Below are 20,918 nucleotides of genomic sequence, written 5' to 3'. Positions count from 1 at the left end.
ATTTTAGTTTTAATGCAAATAAAAAAAAAATATAGGTATAAACTTTCTTCCAGAGGGAAAAAATGTCTTTCGCTATGTTTACTAACAAGATTCGAATAGCCAGGAACTTTCCAAAACTTCTTCCCCTCCCCAACTTCCTTCTGCCTCACAACATCCACCGATTGGGTGTGCCATATTCCAACTACAGACAGCGTGATTTTAATTGCGATGTAAACAAATTTAAAAAACTCGCAGTTTAAACAATGAAAACTTTCTTTTTCTTCAGAGCAAATCAACTGTAAATAATTCGAGAGAAAGTAGGAAATCAAGAGCTCAATCAGAAACGAACCGTTAAAATTGTAAACCAACTGAAGAAACATTGCTGACACACTATTGTATTAATTTTTGTATACACATTTATAATCACAATAATTATTATTTATTCATACATGTTTGCTCATCTTGCAATTCTTCTAAAGTCACATCGAAGGTGCCTAAAGGTTTTCTTTTGCAGCAACCACAACGGAATAAATCCATTATACAAAGACTTATATATGATAAACTTCACTATACATGGACTAGTACATGTCACAACAAACACTGCATCCATGGAAATAAACGGTACACATGCGATGGTCTGTGTTTTCACTTTTACAATTCATCCGATAGATGTGTACAAAACTTGGCAGCACTCTCATAATAACTCTGCCAAGTATCAGAGGCAGACTAACGCGGGAGTCAGTTATTATTTCACTCTGACATGTGTGGCTTACTATTGTCCTGCATTGTGAAATGAAATTAGCATTAAACTATAAGTATGACTAGCTTTTCGGGCTGGCTGTGAGCATGTCGGTATGTTATCATATTATTCACGACCATAAACTAAAAACACCAGTGGTGTTAAACACAAAACTTAGAGGGTAAAAAAATCAAACAACTTGTTCTGTCAAATTCACATGGGCAGGTGAGCATTAAACTGTGAAATGTTGTAAAGGTCAGAATATAAGTAGGCAGGTACCTGTTTGTTAATTTCAGGTTTATTGATCAAAGAGAGTGTTGCCATGACATGCGCGGGGTGGGGAAAAAATCAATTATTTTATCAGATGGGGCTTTATTTTTGGAGAATGAATTTCTAGCCCAAAGAATTAGGGCAAATTTTTCATTCATACAATATAATATTATTATTATGTACGTTTGCATTTGTAGGTTTTCATTGAATTATAGTTATACAATATTCTATTGATAAGTTGGCCAATTTTATTAATTGAATAGCTGTACCACGCCATATGTTGCTGTGGCTCAGTATGTTTGTGCAGATAGAGAAACAATAGTCAATATACTGTCAAATTACCCATCTGGTAACACATCTAATACTTATTTTTTCTTTAATTTTAAAATATTTTGCGTTTGTATGTAGAATTATTTTATGTTTGTGATTACTCTTATGTTTGCTTCAATCAAATGTAAATTGTTAACCTCGATACAGGCTTCGTCCTAGTGAGGTTGATTTTTATGTGAAAAAAAAACTTGTTTTATGTATAGTGAGATGCAATAAATAAATAAATATTGCATGTTGCTTTTGCGTCCAACAGATGGCGCTGTTTTTACCTGTCACAGGTGGCATCTATATAATATAGGTACATAAAAACATACGCGTATTTGAATGTAAAGTTGTGTCAAAATTTCAAAGCAATCGGTGAAAAACTTTCCGAGTATTTAAGATTTTGAACAAACGAATATTTGCATTTTTATTTATATAGATAGATAAATATGTTTAATTTATCAAAATCGATCATTTATTTATTTTATTGAAGAAGAAGATAATACTAATAAATCTAAACAAAACATGAAACAGAACAAGGCACAGAAAAAAAAATAACCATCACAACTAGGAATAGAACCCAGGTTCTCTAGTCTTACCGGGACAGGCGTCTTAACCAACTTGACCGTTGGGAACTATTTGCTAAACGTCGATTTGTCGATCTCATATTTAAAATTCAGAATTAACAATATCATTTTTAGCAACTAATTTTTCATAAGTGTTAATTATTATATTATTTACGAACTTAAGTGAAAAATATTATGGATAAAAAAACATAGATCAACAAACGCTGATTTTGAATATATAAGTTTTATAATATTTGTAGAATTAATAAATCGTCACTTAAAAACGATTAAAACCAAGTATTAACCCGAGTGGGAGGAACGTATGACTTCACGTCATCAGATTTCGATCTTTTTGGTAGGCTTTGAAAAATGCAAACTTTTTATTATATATTTTTTTTTAAATGTTTACTGGAATTCCTTATTATAAAGTGTAACTCGTTTTATATTATCTTACGATAGCTGTTTCGCCTTTCCATTTCCTTTGGGTAAAGTAAAACAGTTTGATAACGCCTTCGATATGCAAAACAGCAGTCCCGCGAAATAACTAAACAAAAAACATATAACAGAAGACAAAATAAAACATAAAATGTTTACATAAAACAATTAGTTAAAGAGCTGCTTCAGCCTTCTTTACGTTTGTAATGGAAAAGGAGGTTAATATCGAAGTGAAAATCTGAACTACTTATGGAAATAATATTTCTTTTAACACTTTGAATTTTTAAAAAGGTATTATTTTACAAAATATCGGCAAGAATACATAAAATTTACATACCCTGACTGCAAATTAGCCTAATGAATAACATTGACATACTAATTTCATATTTTGGTTGTACATTATTAGAAGCTATATGGCCGTGATCACGCCTACGTTACAAATTAGAATAAATTTTGCAATGAAACTGCAAAAAACTTTTATATGGTTTACTCCAATTTACAGCATGATAAATAAATAACATCCATTTTATTATATTATGTGATATTAATTGAAAAGTCTAATGGATCATATAAAAATTGTATTATATACAGTAGTTAATAATATTGATAAAAAAATATGTAAATCAATACATTATTATTCATTGCCTTTCTAATTACATGAAATACCCCACTTCAAGTAGGAAAAGAAAGCAGAGTATGGAGACACTATGTAAAAAAGAATTCTGTGCAAACTGCGGTGAAAATCATTCATAATATAATAATGACTTTTTTGCGTGAGGGTAAGAATTGCTTGTTTCAAGGAATTGCATAGTTTTATATCCGAGCTTCTGGATATTGTACCATGTAATAATAAATCGGAACTCTCTATGACAACTTGTATAGTAGGTACCTCCCCTACCTGCTTATATGGATCATACTCAGTTTATTACGTTATGTACTATGCACTTAACATTTTACTCCTGAACAACTTACCTTTCAAAATGTATACTTGTAAAAGCCTTCTAAGTGTGAATAAATAAATATATATTTTTAAATAATATCAAGTACATTAATTTTTGTAATAAACAAAACTACAACATTTTTGATGGGTTTATGAACTCAGGGGGTGCATCTAATGCTGCGTATATATTTGCGAGCTGAAGCACAAATGGAACCACAAATAATAGGAAAGAAACAAACCAACTCCAAAATGCACAAAAGGCTGTTTGCTGTTGGTTTGTTCCTTTCGATCGGCTTGCAAGTGTACGCAGAATTAGATAACTTTTTAAGATAAAATGTTCTGTGTCAGAGCATTTAAACAAACTATAAGAACATTTTGCAACCTTAGTATCGTAATATGGCTCCACAACTGAATAGAAAAATGACAAAACAGACTTTTGAAAAGTGATAAAAACATAGACATATGAATATTAGTAGACCTGCCCTAAGTGATTAAAAGCGTATTATTCCCCACTCCCCATACCGGTTCCATTGGAGCCGGCTGGGCTCGCGTATGGCCTCAAGTGAATTTAGAAAACGTGACGTCATCATTCTTGTGCAAACTATGGTCGAGGCATCATCGGTTCATTTTACGAAATAACACGGCAAAATGGTGACTTGTGTTATGAAAACTTGTAAAAATAGATGTGAAAAAGAGAATAAACCCAATTGTCGTATTACATTCCATATATAAGCATTATTTTACTTTATTTTAAGCATATTCACATCGTATAATATGGATCAGTTGTAGAAACATATATTATCACATCGAGATACATCTGAACACAAAGCTGGTTGGTTGCTGGGAAGTAAATTATGAACATTTATAAAAGTGTCTTAACTAAATACGTAAACGAAATATTCGACTCTGAAAATAGAAGAAATTTATTTTGCCGAATTTGGACTTCGCAAATTTGTTCATAACGTGGCGAGTAATTTGCGCTCCCATGTAAAAATGTCTATTCATTCAATAGCAGATTTTACTTTTAAGAACTAAATGGTGATATTATAATGCGAGATGCCTATTTACTGTCAGATTGATTTATTGACGAATCACAGTCAGCTTTCCTCTCTGCGTCCCGGAACTCTTGTTTTAACCCCTCGTCCTTAACTTCTCGTCTATTATATTCATATGTCTGTGGATAAAAAGCTAGAATAAAAACCTAACCTAACCAAGTCAACCTAGTTTTTTTTTCATAACTTTTCAAAAGTGTTCTGTTTTGTAACTGATTTGTCACTGTTCTGTACTGTCTGGATACCTTATAATATAACATGAAATATTGACTTTACATATTATGATTTCTTTTCTGTGATCTTATTGCTGTGAAGAGGAAAACTTAAAATGAATGTGTAACAGTGCCTGACTCAATCAATAAAACCGTGTTTTCACAGCTGAACAATTATTTATTGCTTTTTAATCTAATCTAGAAACCACACTTGCCTTTAAGCCTAAAGAATGTCTCATAAATTATATGCATAAATTGAAAACAAAACCTTCAAACCATTCAACAGTGATCATGTGAATAGGTTGTGGTAGAAATGCTTAGGTAAAATTTAAATACATATATGTAAATATATGGAAATAGAAATTTAGTGATAAATCTGATAGTATTATTATCTTAATGACTGTACAGTTTATGATTGTTGTAGACGGAAGTGGCGCCCTCTGTTATTTACAAAAAGAACCGTTGAAGTTTTCAAAATGTGACAGCGGGTTTTTATTTGCTAGTTAGTTTATAATGAGTACATATATGTATTGAGAAAACATTATAAATTCTACAACCATTATTCCCTCTAAGGTGTGCGGGTGTGCGGCCACTTGTCTGATGAAACTTGTCCACACACATGTTTTCATCTTCCGCACACATCTCAGGAAAGGAACCTGTCACCAGATTTTTGTTTTGGGAAAGTAGTTTAACAGTAACCAAGATTTTATGATAGGTCCTCAGGGTTCGCACCTTATGTTAAGTGTTTTGAACAAACACTTTTTACTGTGACTGTTTCATTGTTGTGTAACTGAGAAACAATACATATCCTTCCGAGGCAACCATAATTTCGAGAAAAATTCGTCAGCCAAGTTTGTTAGACTTCTTCTTGTTCGTTCTTTCGTGGGCCGGTAAGGAAACGACATAAACAGGAATATAACAGTAGCTACACAAATAATCGTCATTAACTAGTACCAATGTATTTCCGATTAATAACCAACTGGACTGGATTAAGAAGGAACATTATGGGGTAAGAAAATCTTCTAGTTTCGTAATACATTAGCTTGGTTGCTTAATTTTATCTACGCATTGTCACGAAATAAATCAAACACTTTCAAAAGACCTGCGAACTTAAATTAAGAAGCTGTCAGTTGGTACCATTGATAGTTGCGCATTTCGCGCGGTTGACAGTTGTCAACACTGTACAGCCCACACTCCGACAGACACGCTCGGTAAATCATCGGCGGCCCTTCCTCACTACAGATCTGACCTCAGCCTTGACACTATGTGTGTGTGGTTAATTACAAAGACGCTCTCAAAACATGGTCGATTTAAACGACATTTTTGTGCGTAATACCTTAAAAAAACCGGTCTTGAATTATGTGCCGTTTTACAATTGAGATTCGTACGCGCAGTGGCGCGTACATCACGGAAGATACTCCGTCATAACTGTGTTTCATCACCCACGAGTTGCATCATCCAGTCAACCATGTAAGCCGTTATATTATCATTTCCTCATCATGTGCCTTATTTCTTGAATGTTTTGATACACAAGCTTGCCAGCCAGAAACATTTACGAGAGAGTTTGTTCTAACAGTCAGGAATTTATTTAGGATGTTAATTGTGTCTTCCATTTGTGTACTACAGTGTATTTGTGCATGTAAATATATTAACATATAATCCCAATTGAGTTTCATTTTGACGAATATGGAGTAGTCTGACTTGGCATCGTTCCCCGTATAAAAGCCTGTTGGCTGACCCTTACCAGAAAGATTTGGATTCTCCAACCTCTACTCTGAGCTATCACTGAAACCTACGCAGGGCACGATTCACAACAGCATGAAAGTGCGTATTTGCACACTCATATCTTTTTTATTTAATATCTTGCACAGATAAGTTGATAACACATTAAAAAATTAGAGGGAACGTTGTCTACAACATATATATATATATCCACACAGGAGGAAGGACTAAACTCGAACCTTGAAGAGATCCATGTTACAAGAAGGAGGAAACGCAGAGAGTGGCAAATCATTCCACAGCCAAACTGTTAAACTCAGGAATAACTACTTAATAGAAGCGACACATTCTAAAGTGACAAATTTAATGTCAACCGCATACAAATGTTGGAAGCGCGCTTGGTATGATTCCTGGTTGTGCACCAGTACCAAAGGGTTCAATGGCGCTAGTGTCTACTATTGAAATACCGGTAGCATTCCCACCTAAGGGGGGGGGGGGATTAACTACACAAAAAAATTGTTCCACACAAATTGAATCGCTGCATGCCGTTGCCTCGTAGTCAGCACGGTCACGGAAAATGTTTATAGGTTTTGTTGGGACAGAGGGCTCGATAACAGTGACAGTCCTGATATATCAGGACAGATGGCAACCCTATTACCATCTAATGTACTCTTGATACCAGTGACGTGCTTTGATCTATGACCAAAGGTAGGCTATTATATTATGTATATAGTTTTCGCATGAATAGTGCATTGAATATTTGAAAAGTGCCGAAGTGTTATCATCATACTCAAAAGTATAAATTTGTCAAATAGAATCAATACAACAATATCTATGCATTGCTATTGTGTCAAAATTGTTTTTCACAAATTTATGGAAGACCTTAAGATAATTTATTTTTATTTTCTTTAATGATTAGTTTTTATCAGGGCAGGCACAGAATTTCAGCTTTTAAGCTCGCCACAGCATAGTTCCTACTACGAATTATAGATGATAATATTCCATCCAATCAACACAATACTTCAAGTGACAAAGATTAAAGCTGAAAACTCTTGTAAAAAAAAAACACAACAAACATACCTTGTCCTTCCGTAGCGGAAATGATATCCTCTTTGGACGGCTTCTCGTTGAAGATATCTCGGTCGGTGTCGGTGCTCTTCAAGTCATCGGGCCCTCTTCTCGAGAAGATGTAAAAGCGGTTCTTCTTGAAGGCCGTGCAGAACAGGGTGGGGTCAGGGGGTACGGCTGCCAGGGCCGGGTTGTCCGACGCCTCCATCTCCAGCGATACGGCACCTTTGGATTTGTGCCCACGGCCCTTTGGTTATTTCAAACGGTTATTGCAAATGAGGGGTAATTGTTTGAAATTATGGTGTGGCTAAACAATGTGGATAGAGTTATGATGTGATGAAACAGTATGGTGTGATTAAGGCGAAATATTATCTGGTGTGACAAGACAATCTAGTTAGATACAATGTAATGAGATAAGTTATTGGGTGATGGCGCAATGTGGTGTGATTAAACTGTGGTGAGAGACCGTGTGGTGTGACAAAGCAATATAGTTGATAAATTATGGTGTGATGAAACAATGTGGTGAGATACATTGTGACGTGATGAAATACTAAAATGTGACAGTGTGATGAAACAATGTGGTGAGATCATTGATGTATTTATACTAGATTAGCCTTGTCTAGTTAAATCCATTTTAAAAATGACACCACATAGCGTACGTCACAAATATGGAGATGAACTTAACAACCCAACTCTGTTTAAACTCCTTGTACAAACGTTCAAACTCGTAAGCGAAACCAAGGAACAGCGTTCATTTTTTTACCGAGTTGTTGTTGTAATTTGAATACAAAACCGTCACCAAAAATAACATTTTTTTGCTTAACCAGGTCTGAATCAGGTAAAGGACTAATAAATAACACAAAATGATTTTAATTTTCACATTTTAAGTATTGGATTCTGTACACTACATATTGAACCAAAACGGGAAACGTACAAATATTTACTATTGAGTAGAAGTTTTATGAATTTACAAAATTATTTATATAAAATAGTATATAATTATCAAAGAAAGCGTTTACTTTGTGGCTTGACACTTTAATCAAATGAAAAGTTATTTTGTTTTTAACCGCTTCGTTAGGTTTATAAGACGGCATTATAAAAAACTAGTCTAGGTACTTATTAATAATGTATAAAATATAATATCAAAATAAAGCGAGAGAAATCATATTAGACGAGGACAGAGCTTCAGAGAGGGTGTGGTGGGGTGAGACAAGGGAGGGTGGGGGTTACATGGTAATAATATCAATTTATTTATGCCCATTAAATAAGCTTTTATATTTTTACATTGTGTTTTTCTCCTTTTTTTAATATAGGCACAACTTTACATATCTATGGAAAAAATTATGATTGTACCTTCTTTCCCAAGGATTGGAGTGAACGGCGCCAACAACCTTGCCAAATGCATGCCGATCGGACCGACATTTATTTAGTATATTAACTGCTGTAATGCCATACGATTTCAGAGAAATGCCTATTCGGTTTATTTTTGTAGTACCATTTTTGTGAAATATATAGATGGTGCTTAATCAAAGCTAGACAATAACAACAAGTAATTAAAATAACCTCTCTCAGATTAAGCAACGATACCTAATTTGTGGGTATATTACATTCTCTCCTCCACACATAATGCTCAAAGATTATAAAGGACCTGAAGGAAATTGCAGTCTAAACGTTTGGGATGAAAATGATTTGAACACAAATGGCTTCCTGATGATGGTACGGTCAACGTGTTCCGATATCGTGATAATTAATGTATTCGAAATTTACTAACAATTTAACAGGAAACCTGTTTATTCATTCGTTAAGGGCCTGCAATCCCTTTTTTAAATAAATTAGAAAAACTCTATTCCGACATCGTGATAATGAATGTATTCGAAATTTACTAAAAGTTCAACCAGAAACCTCTTCATTCGTTCGTTAAAGGCCTGCAATCCGCTTTTTTTAAATAAATTAGCAAACACTCTTTTTTCCGTATTTGTAAATATTTATTTACTTATTTTGTAAGAAACAAACAGCTTTTATATAATATACAATGATAGATATAAATATACAAGTTAACTGAAGTCAAGCCACAGAAGTTTCTTATGTTAAAGTTCATTAGAAATGAAGTTTTAATATCTTGAAATTAATTTGGTGTTAAAGGAGGGGGAGAGGAAGAGGAAAATAGAAAGAGGATAGGAGATGCTCCTGATACATTCCATACTCTCATATTAATAATCGATCGTACGCATTACTTCACAATGATATTTCTTTAGGTTATTACCAAAAATGTCAATGCTGTAAAATTTTGTATTAGATTGTGCACATATACGAGGAATTGGGGAATTTTTTCTAATGTTATATATAATAAATATTACCTAGTTATTTTCACAAAATTGAATCCGGATTGCTTATATCCATTTCTCAATTTTTTCTCGGTTTGTGGGGAAACCTAAGCGAAAATAAGACATTTTAAGAATAATTATCGGAATGTATAGAAAATATTTATTCCTGTACCTAACATTTTAAGCCTACATGAATGTTCCTTTTCATGTAACATATCTTCCACCACCTTCATCACCTCTACAGCAATAGTTATAATAAAAAAAGGTAAGTGTAATATATATATATATATATATATAAATACTTAGTAATATATATTTTTTCAATGAAAAGAAAAATGTAATTAAAATAGTAAACACAAAATAAATTACTCAACGATGCGATTTTTTCATATAATTTAACACGCAAATAATTGTGGACTTTTTTGTATTAGGCCTTTTTGTATTGTGGATTTAATACGACCCTGAATAGAGACAAGACTAAAAAATAACCAATACTTCTAAAGTTTTTTGCGCGAATCAAGTAAAAACGCGTGATTTTAACCAACACATCAATAATTATCATGTGGCAAGCTCGTGCCATGTACTATTGTTTATAGGTATTCGTTAAAAGCGTATAACACACTGCATGACGTCATGATTGTGACTAGTTTGAAAGATGACGTCAGAAAATTTACTTGTCGTTAGTGAAATTCTATTAATTTCTGATATTTGTTAATGCGTTGCCTTCAATCTATCGGTAAGGTACTTATATTTTTTTTTATTCAGATAACTGATTACATTTTCTAAAATAAAGTCCGCGATAGGTACAATCTAAAATATTTGGAACTGGGTTATTTTTGTGATTGAAAAAATGAACTTGCCCAGCATAGCTGACAAGCAAAATAGCTTAACTCTAGACCAACAAAAGGTAAAACGCAATGCACAGTGCCCATTTCGCATTGCGACACAATGTTTGCGTGCGTCTTTTCATAAATGTGCACGTGAACCAAACCAAAATTGTGTTGAGGTTATTTTTCAATGGTTACACGGCTTGTCTAGTTGTATTTAGTCTATGGGTGAGATACATTGTGACGTGGTGAAATAGTAAAATGTGACAGTGTGGTGTGATGAAAAAGCATTTTGGAGAATTCTTGTTCCTATGAAATAACCGCCGCAAGTGAGCCCGAACAGTTGCCTGGGGCAAACCTTTGTGTCGGTCATAATAATAAATGTAGCATTTGAAATTACAGTATAATATAGTATGAAATCAGACTACCAAAAAAGAACAAAGCCAATGTGCAAAAGAGTTTACTCTACAAAAAGATGAAATACTATAATGCGATGCCGGAAACTATAAAGCCTGCACCAATTAGTAGATTTAAGATGTATTGTAGGAGCCACATTAAGCAAGAGAAAATATAGTACACAAGTAATAATTAATTAGTAATTTTTTAACTTTGATGTACAAATCGCTCTTTCTGTCGGATAGCGATGAGTCATTCATGAACAAGCCGCACAATTGTGCTAGCTCTTTTCCATGAGTCGTATTCGTACGACTCCCGGTAAACCGTACAACGGCTCAATTGAACGGTTACCCTTTTTTATCAGGAGATATTTTAGAGAAATAGCGCCATTAAAATTATCTAAGTATTAATTGTCATTACATACTCAGTGATGAAAATGGCATCTGACAGTCTGACATGTGGCCTTGGACATGTGTTCTCACACGTACTTACTACTGCTTAGCATCTTTCTCCCGTACCGGTAACAAGAATCGTACAATCATTCATACCGCTGTATCGGGCGAACACAGTATTCTCTCATACGCTCTGAGCTCACAGCTCCCGTTCAATTGAGCCATCGTTCAAAACCCCTTTGACCCGTACGGGCTGGTACCTATAGCTGGCTCCCGCTCTTAATAAAATGAGTCATGATTGGACATGGTGTATTGAACATAACTACTAATTGTTGAAGAAAGAGCAATGGGCATTCATCCCTAGAGCATCTGCAAGAAATCTAGTTCTTGTTCGTTGGTATTCTTTTGGTGTAAATGGTAAAAACGAATTATCTTTACACTAAAAATCAAGAAAGAATGTTCTTCTTCCAGGTCTAGCTCTATGTCGGTTTTGGTCTGAATCGGCCTTTAACTGAAATTTTTAAAAATTATGATAAGAACCGTCTGTGCAAAAAGAAGGACTGGGGAAATCATTGTGTTTAAAGTATGATATGATATGTATATGAAATTTATGGAAGCAAATTACATAAAACATTATGATACAATTAAATATTTGGAAAACTTGGCTAGATAGGCATGACAGAAACAATATAGTACCTACATATACATTGTATATTAACCAATGTAAAAGCATTTATTGTTAAAGCGATGATGAACATTTTCATGGTTCATTTTGGATCATGACTCATGTTACGGACGTACTGCTCCGGGCTCGGCCACGGTCGCCAATCTATAATCTACGCCAATCTGTCTAATCCTAAATTGTATAAAATGAAAGAAATGTATAAAATGTATGTCTGAACCCCTATGTAAAAATGAATATGTAAACAATAAATGAAACGTCGGAGCTTGGCTAGGAGACACGGGCAGAGAAGTATACCGAGAGAGCTGGTGGATTAATAGCATTTAATTAGCATAGCATTTAATTCGGGCACGGTTATGAGAATCGTGCTTATACGAGAGGGAAGAGAGTGGTCACTTATGTATCAGACGTGATGGTGACACACAAGACTGTAGATAGGGCCTGTTACGGACGTACTGCTCCGGGCTCGGCCGCGGTCGCCAATCCATAATCTACGCCAATCTGTCTAATCCTAAATTGTATTAAATGAAAGAAATGTATAAAATGTATGTCTGAACCCCTATGTAAAAATGATTATGTAAACAATAAATGAAACGTCGGAGCTTGGCTAGGAGACACGGGCAGAGAAGTATACCGAGAGAGCTGGTGGATTAGTAGCATTTAATTAGTATAGCATTTAATTCGGGTACGGTTATGAGAATCGTGCTTATACGAGAGGGAACGTTCGGCCGCGACCCGAAGCAAAGGGCCGTGCGCCGTCATAGCGTACGAGGTGGTTTGCCGCCCGAACGTTCCACCAGCGCGATTCTGAGAACCGTGCCCGAACAGAGAGAGGCCGTGGTCACGTTCGACCACAGGGCCCGAAATTACCGGCCGAGAGGCGGTAGCTAACCCGGCGGCGGGCCGCGGGCGCGCCACAAAACACGGGCCTCGATTCCAGGAATCAAAGAGAAAGCAGGCCCGTGTGAGCGTCGCTCGGCCAGCGAAGGCCGCCGGGGTCTTATAAAACGGGAACAGTCCCTTGAAACATTAGATATCCAGCAACCTCCACCAGCTCTACACTTCTCTCTGCTCTGCCTTCTACCTCGCTCCGACTTCTGACTCTACTCGCCTTCTCTTCTTCTTCTGACCCTCGCCTCACCCCGGACCTCTCTGCCCCTACGAAAGACCCGGACTCTACAGCAAGGACGAGTACTAGCATCGGACCAGCTACAACGGCTACAGAGACGCCCCGTTCTACCCCTCCACGCCACTGAAGGAAGGCATCATACGCCTCCACGGATTGGGATCACCGCCCTGTTTACAGTCTTGTGTGTCACACATTACGTCTGGCACATAAGTGGTCCTTCGAGCCGGATCTCTCCGTGGAAGATGTCACCTTCACTGCGCTCTGGGAAGAATAGCGCTGACGGGGACTCATCGCAGGGAAGCGATGATCCCACACCAACCGGGGCGGCCACAGCCGCGCCCCCCGGACTCCGGCCAACCGCCCCCCTGGCCCCCTCTGATCCCCGAGCGGACCTACTGCCTGGTCCCTCCGGCGCATCACCACCACAGACGCCCCCTGCCGCGGCCGACGTCTCGTCAAGAAGCGAGGCTTCCAGCGAGGACACGCTCCGGCAGGTGCAGCTCGAGCTGAGAGCTGAGAGGCGGCACAACCGGAAGCTACAGGAGGACCACACCCGACAGATGGCAGAACTGATCGCCACGCTGAAGGGCCTCCCGCGGACCGCTTCCCCTGCAGCCTGGCAACCGGAGACACACGCCCCAGCTCCACGGGCGGAGTACCCGACGACGGCGGCGCCATCTAGCGGCTTCGGGCGAGACCCGGACTACGCAGCGGAGACGCGCGCCACAGCTCCACGGGCAGAGTACCCACCGACGGCGGCGCCATCTAGCGGCTTCAGGCGGAACCTGGGCTACTCAGCGGAGACACACGCCACTGCGTCGCGCCCTGGCTACTCAGCGGAGACACACACCACTGCGTCGCGCCTGGGCTACTCAGCGGAGACACACACCACTGCGCCGCGTCCTGGCTACTCAGCGGAGACGCACACCACTGCACCGCGCCTGGACTACTCAGCGGAGACACACACCACTGCGCCGCGTCCTGGCTACTCAGCGGAGACGCACACCACTGCGCCGCGGCTGGGTTACGGGCCGACGCCGGCGCCCCCGGGCGTACCTACTCGGAGCTACGCAGCGGAGGCGCAAACCATTGGCCTTCCACAGACTGCGGCGCCCCCTAGCGGCCCCGGTCACAGCCATACCTTCACAGTGGGGGGAGAACCCACTGTGCCACAAGCCACAGCCCAGACTACCGATGTTTTCGGGAACTCGCGCCGCGCCGTGAGGGCTCACACCGGGACGGAGAGAAACCATGCTGCGGATCCACTCACGGACGGCGCTTCCCCAGGCGCCGCGGCGCTGCGAGGTGGACCAGAGCCGCAGTACGGCTATCCCGGTGTGACCCGCGGGCCCGCCCAGTTCTCAGCATTTCCCCCGAGTGCAGACTCGCCATCGCAGCCCCCTATGGATGGATACGGGGCCTTCAACCGCGCAGACGAGGCAGCGAGGCAGACGCGGGACTGGGTGAACCAGGGGAGTGTCCCTCTCGCCCAGGTGACGGCCATGTTTGCCGACGCCCTCCGGCAGTCCCAGGCCGGCGGTACACCCCGCTCCCACCCCGAGGATGAGCGGATGGCGTCGCTCATCGCCCGGCAGTCCAGCGCCAAGGACCTGCCGCCATACGCTGGCGACGCCATAGAGTGGCAGGCCTGGAAGGCACAATTCCTGCAGTCGACGGCCACCTGCGGGATGACGGCGGCCGAGAATTTGATGCGGCTACAGCGTGCCCTGAAGGGAAAGGCGCGCGAAGCCGTCAGCCCTCTCCTCCTGGACCCGGCGCAGGTGCCGGAAATCATGGATGTCCTGGAGCACCGCTTTGGGGGCGCGCACTCGGTCGCCGCGGTCATGTTCGACCGGATAAAGCGGCTAACCCGACTGCAAGAGGACGCATCGACCGAGGCTCTGGTGGAGTTCTCGGGCACGGTGCAGAACATCGTGGCTTCGCTGGGGAATCTGCGGGGCGATTACCTCTCCAACCCGGCCCTCCTCAGCGAAATCGCCTCGAAGATGCCGTTAGCCCTACGCCTCTTGTGGTTGGGTAAGGTGGCCGACCAGACGCACGCGGCCACCGTGGTGCAGCTTGCCGCGTTCCTGAAGCGGCTGACCAACGCGGTGCCGCGGTCGGGCCTCACCGACAATGGCCGAGCAGCGCGGCCGAGCAGCTCGGTCGAACATCAGCGGGCCGCCCGCCCGTATCGTGAAAATGTGCACGTGATCGACGAGCGGCCGGAACCCCGCAGTGAAGTTTGGTGCACACTGTGCAAAGACGACTCGCACAAACTCTACAAGTGTCCCCGATTCGCCGAAGAAACAATCAGTGCGCGTTGGGAACTTGTGAAAAGCGCACGGTTGTGCTTTAAGTGTCTGGACGGTGTGCACCAGACAAAACGGTGCGAGTACCGGACCAACTGCGGAGTGGGGACGTGCAGGGCCCCGCATCACCGCTTGCTGCACGATGACGCATACACTCGTGACCCCGAGACGCACACAGTCACGAACACGTGGGAAAGTGAGGGACAAGTGCTAATGAAAGTGATTCCCGTGACATTGTGCGGCCCCGGGGGCCGAGCGACCGTGCACGCGCTGCTTGACGAGGGCTCTGCAATAACCCTAGTCGAGGCAGATGTTGCAGACATCGTTGGAGCCGCGGGTCCGATACGTGGCCTGCGAATTCGGGGCGCTAATGGGATGTGCTCATCCGATGCTACGTCCCGGCGGGTGAGACTGTCGGTGCGCGGCGACGGAGACGCGTTCACGGTGACGGCCCACACCGTAACAGACCTAGACCTCCCGCGACAAACAGTGGCCGGCCGCCGGCAGGTGAAACCCCGGCTGCTGATCGGACAAGATAACGGGCTGCTTATCGTGTCGCGGGAGGTGCGGAAGGAAGAGAGCGGCCAGATGACGTCCCGGACAGCCCTCGGTTGGATCACGCATGGGAGCACCCGGCGCGACGCCGACGCCGACGCCGACGCCGGGACAACGCTGAGGATGGCTTGTCCGAACGCCGCCCCACCGGCCTCGCTGCCAACGCCCGGGACCACGCCGCCGGAGACCAACCGTGCCACCGGGGACCGTGCCGCCGGGGACCATGCCGCCGGGGGCCTGTCCCGACGCCGCCCCACCGAACTCGCCACCGAGACACACTCGCCAGAGGGACCGGACGCCAGGGACCACGCCGCGCCCGCAAGTCGCAGCACGCCTCCCGAAAAAGGGTGTAGCCGAGCTCCACGGGGGGAGTGTTACGGACGTACTGCTCCGGGCTCGGCCGCGGTCGCCAATCCATAATCTACGCCAATCTGTCTAATCCTAAATTGTATTAAATGAAAGAAATGTATAAAATGTATGTCTGAACCCCTATGTAAAAATGATTATGTAAACAATAAATGAAACGTCGGAGCTTGGCTAGGAGACACGGGCAGAGAAGTATACCGAGAGAGCTGGTGGATTAGTAGCATTTAATTAGTATAGCATTTAATTCGGGTACGGTTATGAGAATCGTGCTTATACGAGAGGGAACGTTCGGCCGCGACCCGAAGCAAAGGGCCGTGCGCCGTCATAGCGTACGAGGTGGTTTGCCGCCCGAACGTTCCACCAGCGCGATTCTGAGAACCGTGCCCGAACAGAGAGAGGCCGTGGTCACGTTCGACCACAGGGCCCGAAATTACCGGCCGAGAGGCGGTAGCTAACCCGGCGGCGGGCCGCGGGCGCGCCACAAAACACGGGCCTCGATTCCAGGAATCAAAGAGAAAGCAGGCCCGTGTGAGCGTCGCTCGGCCAGCGAAGGCCGCCGGGGTCTTATAAAACGGGAACAGTCCCTTGAAACATTAGATATCCAGCAACCTCCACCAGCTCTACACTTCTCTCTGCTCTGCCTTCTACCTCGCTCCGACTTCTGACTCTACTCGCCTTCTCTTCTTCTTCTGACCCTCGCCTCACCCCGGACCTCTCTGCCCCTACGAAAGACCCGGACTCTACAGCAAGGACGAGTACTAGCATCGGACCAGCTACAACGGCTACAGAGACGCCCCGTTCTACCCCTCCACGCCACTGAAGGAAGGCATCATACGCCTCCACGGATTGGGATCACCGCCCTGTTTACAGTCTTGTGTGTCACACATTACGTCTGGCACAGGGCCGGTGATCCCAATCTGTGGAGGCGTAAGATGTCTTCCTTCAGTGGCGTGGAGGGGTAGAACGGGGCCGTCTCTGATGCCGTTGTAGCTGGTCCGAATGCTGTTTTCGCGTCCTTGATGCTGAGTCCGGGTCTGGTCCGAAGGGGTAGGCAAGTCCGTGGTCCAGGGTGAAGCGGGGGTCAGAGTGAAAGAAGGCGAGTAGAAGCAGAAGTCGGAGCGAGGTAGAAGGCAGAGCAGAGAGAGAGGTGTTGAGCTGGTGGTGGTTGCTGGCTATCTGTCTTTTCAAGGGACTGTTGCCCGTTTTATAGGCCACCGGCGGCAGGCGCTGGCCGAGCGACGCTCACACGGGCCAACTTTCTCTTTGATTCTGGGAATCGAAGCCCGTGTTTGTGACGCGCTCGCGGCCCCGCCGCCGGTCTGGTTACCGCCTCTCGGCCGGTAATTTTGGGCCCGTGGCCGAACGTGACCACGGCCTCTCTGTGTTCAGGCACGGTCCTCAGAATCGCGCTTGTGGAACGTTCGGGCGGCAAACCACCTCGCACGCTATGACGGCGCACGGCCCTTTGCTTCGGGTCGCGGCCGAACGTTCCCTCTCGTATAAGCACGATTCTCATAACCGTGCCCGAATTAAATGCTATGCTAATTAAATGCTATTAATCCACCAGCTCTCTCGGTATACTTCTCTGCCCGTGTCTCCTAGCCAAGCTCCGACGTTTCATTTATTGTTTACATATTCATTTTTACATAGGGGTTCAGACATACATTTTATAGATTTCTTTCATTTTATACAATTTAGGATTAGACAGATTGGCGTAGATTATAGATTGGCGACCGTGGCCGAGCCCGGAGCAGTACGTCCGTAACACTCCCCCCGTGGAGCTCGGCTACACCCTTTTTCGGGAGGCGTGCTGCGACTTGCGGGCGCGGCGTGGTCCCTGGCGTTCGGTCCCTCTGGCGAGTGTGTCTCGGTGGCGAGTTCGGTGGGGCGGCGTCGGAACAGGCCCGGACTCAGCATCAAGGACGCGAAAACAGCATTCGGACCAGCTACAACGGCATCAGAGACGGCCCCGTTCTACCCCTCCACGCCACTGAAGGAAGACATCTTACGCCTCCACAGATTGGGATCACCGGCCCTATCTACAGTCTTGTGTGTCACCATCACGTTTGATACATAAGTGGTCCTTCGAGCCGGATCCGGACTCAGCATCAAGGACGCGAAAACAGCATTCGGACCAGCTACAACGGCATCAGAGACGGCCCCGTTCTACCCCTCCACGCCACTGAAGGAAGACATCTTACGCCTCCACAGATTGGGATCACCGGCCCTATCTACAGTCTTGTGTGTCACCATCACGTCTGATACAACTCATTTTATAAAGTGCATGATGAGAAACAATCATCAACAATATTATGGTATGGATTATTGCGCTATTTTATGATCAGAAAATAGTTTGATGAGTAAAATTGTCATGGTATAATAGAGGGATGATATAAATTGTCATGAAAAAAATAGAGGGTTGATGTAAATTTCCATGAGAAAATACAGTGATGATATAAATTGTCATGAGAAAATAGAGGGGTGATATAAATTGTCATGAGAAAATAGAGGGATGATATAAATTTCCACATTAATTGAACATTATAAAATAAATGAGAAAATAGCGGGATGATATAAATTGTCATGATGAAACGATGGGGTGATACAAATATTCATTATAAAACGGTGGAAACATTTTGAACGGTGCTAGTAGGTATAAAAACATTCATGTGCGCCGCGATGGTGTTGTTGGACTCGGAAACAAAACTTTACGAACATTACCGAATGCCCTCGTTTGACATAATATCTGCTCTGGGTCTGTGGGCTCCGAACCAAGGCACGGCAGATTTACTCACCTTTATAATAACATCAAGCGCATCACAATATTTGATTTATTGTTATAAAGTATATTCATAACCTCATACTTAAGCTCACATTTTAACACAACCTCAAATAAGACATCTGCCCTGATGATGGACACTGCAATGCTGTCCGAAACGTTGGCTAAAGAAGGAGTTAGCGCAACACGGCATAATACCCCAAAAACAAATAACAAAAATACTTTTGGCCGTGAAAATCTTAAATCATATAAGTATATTCATGTTTTATTTACTTTTTTCCGTATGTCGACAATTATTTGGTGTTAATATAAATTATTTGTACAGAACGTACACATATTCTAGAACCCACCGATTTTAAGTAAACTGCCATTTTAGAATTTAAGATTACTTTATTTTGTGCCGCTTGTTTTGAACATTCCTAAGCCAAAGATGTATGTACATATTTAGTAAATATTATTTCAAGTCCGTATTGTACTAGACACTTATTCACATTTTTTTACGATTATTTTTAAACTTCATACACAAATAATTGAGCTAATTCTTTTCACAATGGTCTTCTAGCCTATGTCATCTTATGGGATGCTGTGTGGAGAGTCTTTTTCGAGGAAAGGAAGGAGAGGAAGTTCTGGGAAAGTAAAAGGTATGAGGGTTGAGTAGGAATCTAGGGATCAGTGTGTCTAGAAGTGACAGACGTATGAACATATCCCTCCCACTGCGGCACAATGTTCCCCAAACCAGCCTTTCCCGATCTGGCAAGCCAGGCAGCTAGTGGACAGGCGCATGCTGTACACACCTCACCCGATGAAATCAGGTGAGCCCTGCTAAATCACTGGGTGTAGGGAACCACTTGGGGTAACCTATGGCAGAGGTGTTGGTTATCCAATAAATGGTTCGCGGGGCGGCGGTACCCAAGCCAACCTCGCAAATTGACTCCCAATTGCGAAGGTTTGTTAAAATTGTCATGAACAGAGGGATGCTACAAATTGTCATGAACAGAGGGATGCTACAAATTGAGGTGAGAATAATAGCAATGAAAATTATAGCAGTAGGAAAATATTATTTTATAAGAAACATAGTCATGAGAAACATGAAAATGGTATATGGAAATGTGATGTTTTATAACAATGAAGTTGTGTGATTGTGCAACTTTTTCATGATAAAATGAAGGGATGATATAAATTGAGACGAAAAGCACAGTGGTGAAAAACAAACAATGAGAAATTGTTTTATGATAAACTTTGTTATAAGAAACACAGTGATGATATACATGATGAGAAACATAAGAGAAAAGAATTGTAGCAAAAAGATAATTAAATCAATGCGGAAACATTTCATGATAAACATTATGATGTTTATCATGATAGTGAAAAACAAAGAAATGAGTTTTTTTTTAAATGTTTTGATGAGAGTAATAGAATGTGCAATGAAAAACATTGTGATGAGAAACAGCAAAGAGGAAAAATAGCAAAAAGTGCTGTGATGAAAAACATGTACATGAGATTTTTTTAATTAAACATTGTGATGAAAAATATTATATTAAATGTGAAGAGTTCAAATAGTCATAGAAATCATTGTATTTCCCGGCCATTTTTATAAATATGAAAAGGTGTTAGAAAGAGAAAACATTAAGTTTTATATTCAAATATAGAAGTTAGTCCCCAGAAAAATTAAAATGTACACCTCTATGAAAACAAAGGTTCCGACGCCAATACGAGAAAAATTTATGAAACTTATATGAAATGATAAAAAAGTAAAGTGTTTATATGTAATGCAGTCAGTAAATTTAGTTCAGTTTAGATGAAAAAATGTAAGATGAGCCATTTTTAACTATCCCGCAGCCAAGTGGAGTAGGTAGTACCCAAA

The 20,918-nt window shown here is 42.0% G+C and overlaps 1 protein-coding gene across 1 annotated transcript in view; it reads right to left on the bottom strand.

The window, feature by feature from the left end:
• Positions 1 to 20,918, bottom strand: part of LOC149418311 (peptidylprolyl isomerase domain and WD repeat-containing protein 1) — a 37,996-nt gene that overhangs the window by 11,382 nt on the left and 5,696 nt on the right. The window contains exon 6 of the mRNA XM_089638733.1: positions 7,305 to 7,539. Coding sequence (XP_089494859.1) covers positions 7,305 to 7,539 — 235 coding nt within the window. The remainder of the gene's footprint in view (positions 1 to 7,304; positions 7,540 to 20,918) is intronic.

This window comes from Hesperophylax consimilis, chromosome 13, assembly GCF_061612785.1.
Source record: "Hesperophylax consimilis isolate HC1 chromosome 13, BYU_Hcon_1.0, whole genome shotgun sequence".
NCBI lineage: Eukaryota > Metazoa > Arthropoda > Insecta > Trichoptera > Limnephilidae > Hesperophylax > Hesperophylax consimilis.
This window is presented reverse-complemented; position numbering and strand designations above follow the sequence as displayed.